The sequence below is a fragment of the Canis lupus genome, unplaced genomic scaffold, assembly GCF_011100685.1.
Source record: "Canis lupus familiaris isolate Mischka breed German Shepherd unplaced genomic scaffold, alternate assembly UU_Cfam_GSD_1.0 chrUn_S1610H1801, whole genome shotgun sequence".
NCBI classification, from domain to species: domain Eukaryota; kingdom Metazoa; phylum Chordata; class Mammalia; order Carnivora; family Canidae; genus Canis; species Canis lupus.
Genome location: NW_023330451.1, coordinates 97,842 through 109,253, shown reverse-complemented (window position 1 = coordinate 109,253; position 11,412 = coordinate 97,842). Strand labels below are relative to the sequence as shown.

At 41.4% G+C, this 11,412-nt stretch overlaps 1 protein-coding gene across 1 annotated transcript in view; it reads left to right on the top strand.

Annotated features, from left to right (window-relative positions):
• The first annotated feature begins 377 nt into the window (after window positions 1-377).
• The window catches only part of LOC119878430 (radial spoke head 10 homolog B-like), a 47,315-nt gene continuing 36,280 nt past the window's right edge, over window positions 378-11,412 (top strand). Inside the window, 6 exon segments of the mRNA XM_038589056.1 lie at window positions 378-458; window positions 2,141-2,221; window positions 2,223-2,291; window positions 2,293-2,316; window positions 4,289-4,374; window positions 5,473-5,593. Of these exon segments, the coding sequence (XP_038444984.1) occupies window positions 393-458; window positions 2,141-2,221; window positions 2,223-2,291; window positions 2,293-2,316; window positions 4,289-4,374; window positions 5,473-5,593 (447 nt within the window). The 5' untranslated portion in view covers window positions 378-392.

Sequence of the window (11,412 nt, the reverse complement as noted above, 5' to 3'; positions counted from 1 at the left end):
AATCGAGTAGTTGCTAATGTCCAGATAATGGTTTTCCACACTTCAACCACCGGGTCTGTCTAGTTTATTTTTTTTTTTTTTTTTTTTTGGGGTCTGTCTAGTTTTAATTTTTTAAATCCTTGCATTTGGAAGTGCAAAACCAAAAGTGTATAATTCTTTTGAACTACAGCATTTTTCACTGCTTAATTAGGAGAGGACGACACAGAGTGAATTTACAACTCATTTCACCACTGCATAGGACTGCATGGTGTACATTTTGGGGAATTTGGACAAGTATATTTATGCAAATGGAAAGGGGATAAGGCTCCATCCTAAGAACTAAAACCACAGTGGCAGCTGTTGTGTAGAATCAAAGACTGGTGCTAAGGGTTTGTTGTTCTGTTTTGAAGGGTATGTTTTCAGAAGGACTCATGCATGGACAAGGGACTTACGTTTGGGCTGATGGTCTGAAATATGAGGTAAAGCACATAATAGGTAATAGTTTTTAAACTGTAATTAATGAAACTTTTAATGTCCAGCTTCCCACAGTTAAACCCACTACTTTCATAAAAGTAATTCAGCACATGAGTTTAAGAAAGTCCATAGTACCAGAGAATATAGGCGAAAAGCCTTGTTACTGTACAGGCTCCTCTGTTGATCGTTACCCATTTCATCTGTAAATTCTAGAGGTCCCTGTGTGTTCTGTGCATGTACAGCACACATGCCTATATTTGGCCTTTCTTACTCTTTACAAATACAAATAGTTCATTATACATTCTCTTCTGTACCTTTATTTTTTGGAGCTCAGACTGTAGCCATTCATCCAGCTTCACCTATTTTTACTGGCCACTTTTATCCCTTTTTTCAAGATGGGTTGTGGGTCTCAACCCATCTTGATGGTTTAAAGGAAATGTATATTTTTAAATCAATAGCTGGAAGGCTATTCTAGATATTGCAGTTGCAGAGCTGCTAGTGATGGCATTTATAAGTGGTAATGAAAATAAGAGGGGGATCCCTGTGTGGCTCGGCGGTTTAGCGCCTGCCTTCGGCCCAGGGCCTGATCCTGGAGTCCCATGATCGAGTCCCATGTCGGGCTCCCTGCATGGAGCCTGCTTCTCCTTCTGCCTGTGTCTCTGCCTCTCTCTCTCTCTCTCTCTGTCTCTCATGAATAAATAAATAAAAATCTTAAAAAAAAAAAAAGACACATGCATGTAATGTACATATTCAAGTAGCAGCCAAGTGAGGGAAACAGACATGTTTGGGCCATGGTGGGCAGCTCACTGGGGCGGACAGTGGGAGACAAGCACTCAGAGGCTCAGGGGAGCCTGAAGAATCTGGTGCTTTGGGGCCAGCCTCTCCAGGGAAACTTTACCCGCAGCACCCCTGCCTTCTAACCTGTGAGTTTCTGGAAGCTCTCAGGTGGGAATCCTTCCGGTAGGCATTAGACCCTTCCATACCAGCTTAGATAGGAGGGTTGATGGACAGGATTTGGGCTGTCACAAAAGGTACCTTCAGGGAGGGTCAGCTAGCCTCATGCAATCTGGCCCATGGTCAGGCCAGGCCACCCTGTCCTCTTTCTTCTGCTGGCCGGATGCCTCTGGTGAGTTCATGTTCCTGAGAGAATCCAGTGGCTCAAGGCTGTGGTGCTTGGAACTGCGTGCTGCCCACTCAGCTGAAATCCTGGCCCCAAGCAGAGCAGATTCTCTAGAAGGCACCCACAGGGATGTGGTTGGCTGATGTGTCTGCAGAATATTTTGATGAACCACAAACATAAGAAGAGTTTCCACCAGTTGATCACCAAGCCAGGCTAATCACTGGTGTCCCCTGAGGAGAACACTGGAACCCAGACTCTAAAGTTCCTAAGGCCAGGACAAAAACAACACCTTTTCATGTTATCCATTTGCCTCTTGGAACCTGTCTACACACAGCTTCCAGCTGTTTTATCCTGCTGGGGCTTCCACTCCGGGGAGGGGAGGGGAGAGAGGACAGGGTATGTTAGAGAAGGAAGGGGGAGGGTAGTAGAAGCTGATGGCCGGGATACTCCACTGTTTCCACAGAGGAGAGACAGGAGCAGTGTGCAGTAGTCAAGGAGATGTTGCAAACCATCCATGGGATTAGGGGTCTCACAACTGCTTTTTCTCACTGAGCTTTCTTATCCTAGGGGGAGTTTGTGAAGAACATCCCCATGAACCATGGTGTGTACACGTGGCCAGATGGCAGCACCTATGAAGGAGAAGTGCTACCACGGTGTGAGGCAGGGATTTGGTATGTTCAAATGTGGCACACACCCTGTGTCCTACATCGGCCACTGGTTGTCACGGCAAGAGACATGGGAAGGTGGGTGAGGCGGCCACGTAACTTCTGCCCGTAGATAGGGTGAACAAATACAGGGGGTGGGAAATGGGGGGCTGTTGTAAAAGTATATTCAATTGTTGATTGATGTGAAATTCACAGCACGCAAAACTGACCAATCCAAAGTCAGCAGTTCCGTGGCATATAGTGCCCTCGTAGCCTTGTGAGACCCCCACCTCTGTCTAGCCCCAAACCTTTTTGTCAGCACTCCAAATAAAACCCTAGGCAGATATTTCCCATCCCGAACCCCAGCAGCCCCTGTCTGCCTTCTCTCTCTATGGGTCATCTATTCTGGTTGTTTCGTATAAATGAGACCCTACAATATATTACCTTTCATGTCTGGCTTCTTTCACTCAACATCATGTTTTTTTGAGATTCATCCATGTTGTAGGTACTTAATTCCTTTTGGTGACTGAATAATACTGCTCCAGTGTATGGATGGACCACATGCTGTTTATCTGTTCATCCTTTGATGGGTATTTGGGGCTGTTTTCATCTTTTGGCTTCTGTGACTAGCACGGCTATGAATGGGTGTGTAAGGATGTATTGGGGTACTTGTTTTCAGTCTCTGGTGTATAAACCTAGGAGTGGAGTATGGTAACTGGGTGTTTAACATTGTCAGGAACCTTCAAACTGTTTTCCACAGCAGCAGGACCAGTTTATACTCTTTCCGGCAATGCACATTATATTCACTTTTAAGTCAAGGTTGCTCTTCCTGGCACTGCTATTTCCCTTCTGTATAGGATTATAAAATACCGTAGCCATGTTCTTGGAAAATGTAAGAAAAGAGTCTACCATTATAATCATCACTCTGCTCAGATTTAGACTGTTCTGTCAATTGTATTGTGTTTTCTTTTCCTCCTCCCCCCTCTCTCTTCCCTCCCCTCCCCTCCCTTCTCTTCTCCCCTCCTCTCCTCTCTCAGCTCATAGCAGTTCAGACTAGGATGGGGGTGGTGACTTCTAGACCATGGCACCTGGATGCAAGTCAGCTTGATGATGGGGAAGAAAAGAGAAAAATTGCACGCTTCCTCACACACACACACACACACACACACACACACACGCACGTGCAGTGAGATGAACCAGTGAATAAACAAGCAATCTGAGGCCATTTGGTGTAGATCCAAATACATGGTAGCTAGTACTATTCCCTAAGAGGAGTCACCAAAGAAAGGGTACTCCATGGTCACTTATACTCAGAAATAATACAATTTCACTTTATCACAGGTAGAACCCATCTTTCTTTATACTCAGAGGCAGTAAAATAAGTATGATGATGAATGGATAGAACAAAAGTGGTTTGGGTACTGACATGGGATTCCTGAGTGGCTCAGTCAGTTTAAGCGTCTGACTCTAGATTTCAGCTCAGATCTAAGCATCTGACTCTAGATTTCAGCTCAGGTCATGATCTCAGGGTCCTGAGATCGAGCCCCATGTCAGGCTCCCACTGGGTATAGGTGGAGCCTGCTTGGGATTCTCTCCCTCTCTCCTTTTTGCACCTTCCTCCTGCTTGTGCAAGCACTCACTCGCTCCCTCTCTCTCTTTCCCTCCGTCCCTCTCTCTCTCTCAAAAAAAAGAGCAGGGAGCGGGACTTACCTTTACTTGTACAGAAGGATCTACCGCTCACTTTAGGTAACAACAGAACAGGATTGTTTAGGTACTCATCTGACTCAAAGTTACCAAGTAAATGGATAGACCGAATATAATGGATGTGGTCATTCCACACCTTACTGTGATACCTCATCATTAGGGAGTAATTGATCTGTGATGTGATGGCTACTTTACCATATCCTTGATTACAAAACAGAGACCTACCACGGGTTAGGTGTCTTGCCCATGTATGACATTGACTTCCATGGGGTTAGATTCCTTAAATTCATGTACTTTTTAATCTTTACCTTTAATAAACATTTGTTTTATGAGGCTTGATATTTTTTAATGATATTATTTGTTTTAGGGCTCTATTTATTACAATCAAGAGGGTACCTCCTGGTACGAGGGGGACTGGGTACACAACATCAAAAACGGCTGGGGGATAAGATGGTAGGTATCGCTGCTGCCACACGTGGGGTGTGGGTGAAACATGTGTTTGGGGGCCCAAATAATTTTCACTTAGGTGACTTAAAGATAAGGTGCAGAGGGGCGCCTGAATGGCGTAGTCTGTTGAATGACCAACTCTTGATTTTGGCTTGGGTCATGGTCTTGGGGTGATAGGATCAGGCTCCACATCAGGCTCTGCACTGGGCATGGAGCTTGCTTAAGATTCTGTCTCCCTCTCCCTCCCCCACCCCAGCTCATACACGTGCTCTCTCTAAAATAAAATAAAATCTTAAAAAAAAAAGATAGGGTATAGAAATTCCAGGGAACACATTTCCTATATAAGCAGGGTAGAATACCTAAATTCACCCCAATATAATCTCCATAGTGATGAAAACATTCAATGGAAAATTTAGAGAAACATTATATTAAGTGAGGTTTAATCATACAATTTCACTTTATCACAGGTAGAACCCATCTTTCTTTGTTCTCCATTAATCACAGATATCTATTTCTGTATGTTTTCAGAAGACTCTTGACATGTTTCTTTGATTTTGGATCAAGCTGATAGAGTCAAATATTTTAAGGACTGGAATATTCGGGGGAGAAATGTTAAGTAATAATGATTCCATAGGGAGTTAGCTTTAAAAGACTTAAAATCCCTGTTCTTATCTACTTTATCACCTTATTAAATGATCAGAGGATTTAATAAAGTGGTTTATCCTACTCCTAAGATGATTATTTTTACTGACCACATGCCTATCCATTGAATTTAAGAAGACTGTATGGGCACAAGGGTTGGATTTTTCAAAGGTGTTTAGAGAAGTTTTTTTTTTTTTTAAGATTTGTATTTATTTATTTGAGGAAGAGAGAGAAGGATAGAGAGAAAGAGAATGATCAGTGATGAGGGGCAGAGAGGGAGGCAAAAGCAGACTCCCTGCTGAGCAGGGAGCCCAGAACCCTGAGATCCTGACCTGAGCCGAAGGCAGACACTTCACCAACTGAGCTACCCAGGCACCTGTAGAGAAGTTTAAAAGTCTTCCTAAAGATAAGTATAGTATGTAAAATAACTGACTGTTTTCCGTTTTTTTTTTCTTGTCCCAGTTACAAATCTGGAAACATATATGAAGGTCAGTGGGAAAACAACATGCGCCATGGAGAAGGCAGGATGCGGTGGCTGACAGCCAATGAGGAGTACACGGGTCAGTGGGAGAAGGGGATCCAGGTACTGTGCCAGCTGGTGTGACCGGAACACATCCCCACGGGGGCACTGATCTTCAGCGCATGTGTCACTCCATATATCATCTGGTGACCTAAAACTTAAGCTCTGTGAAATTTAGAAACCCGAAGTATGATTTACTGGTCCAAACCATCTTTTTTTTTTTTTTTTTTAAAGTACATTTTATCATTTAGGTTCCTCTGAAGGTCTTATGCATACCAGTGAGGTCATGGCATTGGCAAATCCATCATTCCCACAGCTCACATGTGGACCAAAACAGTTCTTTGTACCTTAGAAGCAATGTATTTCCCGCACAGAACAGAAAGGCTTTATTGATGTGGTTAATTTCATATGGTTTATATAGTTAGGATTTTCTAATAATAACTGCATATTAATCTGGTAATTGGGAGCCTTGCTAAGAAAGCTTTGTCTGTTTTTTCTCACCTGTATGCTTTTTCTTATCCTCCTTTGCACTGGCTCAGACCTCTTGGTGTGGTTGGTACTGAGTGGAGAGAGCAGCCAGCCTTGCACTTTGCCTGAGCCCTAGCGGACAGCACTCGGTCCTTGAGTGATGTTTGCTGTGGGGTTTTCATGGGTGTTCTTGATCAGGCCAAGGAAACTCTCTAATCTTAATTTGCTTATAATTTTTATCATGAATGGATATGAAGTTTGTCTAATGCTTTTTCTTTTTTTTTAAAGATTTTATTTATTAATGACACATAGGGAGAAGCAGAGACACAGGCAGAAGGAGAAGCAGGCTCTATGCAGGGAGCCTGATGTGGGACCTTATCCTGGGACTCCGGGATCACATCCTGAGCCAAAAGCAGCCGCTCAACTGCTGAGGCACTCAGGGGTCCCATCTCATGCTTTTTTCTGCCTCTAGTTAGATAATCATGTGGTTTTTCTTTTCCAGTCTGTTGTTAATGTTGAATTACATTGATTGATTTTCTTTCTTTATTTTTTTAGGGGCGCCTGACTACTCAGTCAGTTAAGTGGCTGCCTTCGGCTCAGGTCTTGATCCCAGGGTTTTGGGATCAAGTCCCACGTCAGGCTCTCTGCTCTGCAGGGAGCCTGCCTCTCCCTCTGCCTGTGCATCTGCCTCTCTCTGTGTGTCTCTCATGAATAAATAAATAAAATCTTTAAAAAGAATCCATTTCTTGCTTTGACTCTGTCTTTCCCCCACCTTTGCTTGTTTCTTAAATTCCACATATGAGTGAAATCATGGTATTTGTCTTTCTCTATTTGACTTATTTCACTTAGCATTATAGTCTCCAGCTCCATCCATGTTGTTACAAATGGCAAGATTTCATTCTTTTTTTTAAATTTTATTTATCCATTCATGAGAAACAGAGAGAGAGAGGCAGAGACACAGGCAGAGGGAGAAGCAGGCTCCATGCAGGGAGCCTGACGTGGGACTCGAGCCCCGGTCTCCAGGATCACACTCTGGGCCGAAGGTGATGCTAAACCGCTGAGCCACCCAGGGATCCCCTCATTGTGGTTTTGATTTGTATTTCCCTGATGATAAGTGATGGGCATTTTTTTTCATATGTCTGTTGGTCATCTGGATGTCTTCTTTGGGAAAATATCTATTCATGTGTTCTGCCCATTTTTTATCTGGATTATTTGGCTTGTTTTGGGTGTTGAGTTTTATAAGTTCTGCATGTACTTTGGATACTAACCCTTTATCAAATGAGTAATTTGCAAATTTCTTCTCCCATTCTGGAGGTTATTTTTTAGTTTATTGATTGTTTTCTTCACTGTGCAAAAGCTTCTTATTTTGATGAAATCCCAATAGTTTATTTTGTTTCCCTTGCCTCAGGAGACCTATCTAGTAAGGACTTTCTATGGGTGCTGTCAAAGAGGTTACTACCTGTGTTCTCTTGTAGAATTTTTAGGATTTCAGATTTTACATTTAGGTCTTTAATCCATTTTGAATTTATTTTTGTGGTGATCTAAGAAGTGGTCCATTTTCATTCTTTTGCACATAGCTCTCCAGTTTTCCTGACAACATTTGTTGAAGAGATTTTTTTCCCCCCACTGGATGTTCTTTCCTGCTTTGTTGAAGATTAATTGGCTGTGGGACACCTGGGTGGCTCAGTGGTTAAGTGTCTGCCTTTGGCTCAGGGTATGATCCTAGGATTCCAGGATCAAGTCCTACATTGGACTCCCCACAGGGAGCCTGTTTCTCCCTCTGCCTGTGTCTCCGCCTCTGTGTGTGTGTGTGTGTGTGTGTGTGTGTGTGTGTCTCTCATGAATGAAAAAATAAAATCTTTTTTAAAAAAAGATTAATTGGCTGTATGACTGTGGGTTTTTTTCTGGATTTGCTGTTCTGTTCCATTCATCTGTCTCTATTTTTGTGATGGTACCAAACTGTTTTGATCACTACAGCTTTGTAATATAACCTGAAGTCCAGAATTGTGATGCCTCTAACTCTGCTTTTCTTTTTCAAGATTGCTTTGGCTATTTGAGGTCTTTCATGGTTCCATGCAAATTTTAGGATTCTTCTAATTCTGTGAAAAATACTGTTGATATCTCGATAGGGATTGCATTAAATGTGTAGATGGCTTTGGATAATATAGACATTTTACCAGTGTTTGATCTTCCAATCCATGAGCATGGAATGCCTTTCCATTTCTTTGTGGCCTCTTCCGTTTCTTTCAGAAGTGTTCTATAGTTTTCAGAATATAGGTCTTTCACTTCTTTGGTTGAGTTTATTCTTAGGTATCTAATTATTTTTCCAGTTGTAAATGGGTTTTCTGACTTTCTCTTTCTGCTGCTTCATTATTGGTGTATAGAAATGCAGCTTATTTCTATAGGTTGATTTTGTGTCCTGTGACTTCACTGAATTTGTGTATCAGTTCTAGCAATTTTTTTGGTGGAGTCTTTCAGGTTTTCTATATTGAGTATCATGTCATCTGCAAATGGCAAATGTTTCACTTTTTCATGGTAAGAGTGGACTTGTGTGTCTTGTCCTATAGGAAAAGCTCTGTTTTTCCCCAATAAGGATGATATTAGCTGTGATTTTTTTTCCCCATATGGCCTTTATTATGTTGAGCTATGTTCCCTCTAAACCTACTTTGTTGAGGGTTTTATCATGAATGGATGTTGTACTTTGTCAAATGCTTTTTCTGCACCTACTGAAATGATAATGTGGTTCTCATCCTTTCTTCTATTGATGTGGTGTATAACATTGATTTGTGAATATTGAACCACCCTGGCAACATAGGAATAAATCTCACTTGATTGCAGTGAATGAGGTTATACTTTTTTTTTATTTTTTATATATTTTTTTGAGGTTATACTTTTTTAAAGAGAGAGAGAGAGTAGCGTGTGGGTGGGACACGGAGTTGTTGACAGAGAGCGAGAATCCTCCTAAGCAGGCTCCACACTCAGCACAGAGCCCAACATGCAGCTCAATCTCATGGCCCTGAGATCACGACCTGAGCTAAAACCAAGAGTTGGATGCTTAACCAATTAAGCCACCCAGGCACCCCTGTCTGTTTATTCTTGAGTAAGTTTTAGAGGTTTGTATTATTGAAGGAATTTGCCGATTTCATAGAAATTTGTTGGTACAAGGCTGTTCATAATAGTCTCTCAGGATTCTTGTAATATATACTATATGGGATCTATAGTGTTGTTTCCTATTTCTTTCAGTACCAGTTATCTATGTTTTCTCTGTTTTCTTCAGTCTTGCTAGAGGTGTATCCATATCATGAAATTCTCTAAGAGCCAGTCTTATTTATTTTCTCTTGAGTTTTTCCAGTCTTTAACTTGATACCTACTCTTTGTTATTACCTTCCTTCTGCATGCTTTGGGTTTAATATTCTCTTCTTTTACTTGAGTTATAGGATGGAAGCTTTATTGACTTGAGACATTTCTTCTTTTCAAACATAAGCATTAAATACTAAATTTTTCCTCTTAGCACTGCTTTCTCCAAATTCCATTAATTCTTTTTTTTTAGGATTATTTATTTGTTCCTGAGAGACCAAGAGAGAGAGGCAGAGACATAGGCAGATCCTAGGACCCTGAGATCATGACCTGAGCCAACCACTGAGATACCCAGGCGCCCCTGCATCCCACTAATTCTGATATATTTTAATTTTTGTTCAGTTCAAAATATTTTCTAATTTCCCTATGACTTCTCTTGGGTGTATTATTTTGACATATGTCATTTAATTTCCAAATAGTTGGAGATTTTTCCAAATATCCTTTTGTAGTTGATTTTTTGGTGTAATTCTCCTGTGGTCAGAGTACATATTTTGTATGATGACATTTCTTTTTTTTATTAGAGTTTAATTTGCCAACATATAGCATATTACCCAATGCTCATCCCATCAAGTACCCCCTCAGTGCCCGTCACCCAGTCACCCCCACCCCCCGCCCACCTCCCTTTCCACCACCCTTTGTTCGTTTCCCAGAGTTAGGAGTCTCTCATGTTCTGTCTCCCTCACTGATATTTCCCACTCATTTTCTCTCCTTTCCCCTTTATTCCATTTCACTATTTTTTATATTCCCCAAATGAATGAGACCATATGTTTGTCCTTCTCCAACTGACTTACTTCACTCAGCATAATACCCTCCAGTTCCATCCATGTCGAAGCAAATGGTGGGTATTTGTTGTTTTTCTTTTCTTTTCTTTCTTTTCTTTTCTTTTCTTTTCTTCTTTTCTTTTCTTTTCTTTTCTTTTTTATTTATTTATTTTTTTTTCTTTTCTTTTTTTTTTTTTTTTTTTGGTATTTGTCATTTCTAATGGCGAGTAATATTCCACTGTATACATAGACCACATCTTCTTTATCCATTCATCTTTCGATGGACACTGAGGCTCCTTCCACAGTTTGGCTATTGTGGATATTGCTGCTATAAACATTGGGGTGCAGGTGTTCTGGCATTTCATTGCATATGATGACATTTCTTTTAAATATGTCATGGTTTATTTGGGCCTCAGGATATGGTCTGTCTTGTTAAGTGTTATATGTATTTCTGCTTTTGTTGAACGGAGTGTTCTATGGATGCCAATTAGATCACACTGGTAGTATTGTTCAGCTTTCGATATCACATTACTCATTTTCTGTCTACTTTTTCTTTTTTTTTAAATTTTAAAAAAATTTTTTTTATTTATGATAGTCACAGAGAGAGAGAGAGAGAGAGAGAGAGGCAGAGACATAGGCAGAGGGAGAAGCAGGCTCCATGCACCAGGAGCCCAATGTGGGATTCGATCCTGGGTCTCCAGGATCGTGCCCTGGACCAAAGGCAGGTGCTAAACCGCTGCGCCACCCAGGGTTCCCCTGTCTACTTTTTCTACCCATTTCTTTTTTCTTTTTTTTTTTTTAAAGATTTATTTATTTATTTATGAGAGAGAGAGAGAGAGAGAGGCAGAGACACAGGAGGAGGGAGAAGCAGGCTCCACGCCGGGAGCCCGACACGGAACTCGATCCCGGGACTCCAGGACCGCGCCCTGGGCCAAAGGCAGGCGCCAAACCGCTGAGCCACCCAGGGATCCCCTCTACCCATTTCTGAGAAGAGTGGTGAAGAGTCCAAGTATAGATTCATCTATTTCTTTCAAATCCATCAATTTTTGCATCATACATTTTTAAGTTCTGTTGTTAGGCATGTACATGTTTAGGACTGTTATGTCTTCTGGGTAAATTGACCATTTTTATCATCTGGTCATGTCCCTCTTTAGTCCTGATCATTTCTCTTCCTCTGAAGTCTTTCTCTGGTGTGAATATAGCCACTCCAGCTTTCTTTTTATCTTTTTAATTTTAATTGTGGTAAAATACACATAACTGAAAATTTATCATCTTAACCATTTTTAAGTGTCCAGT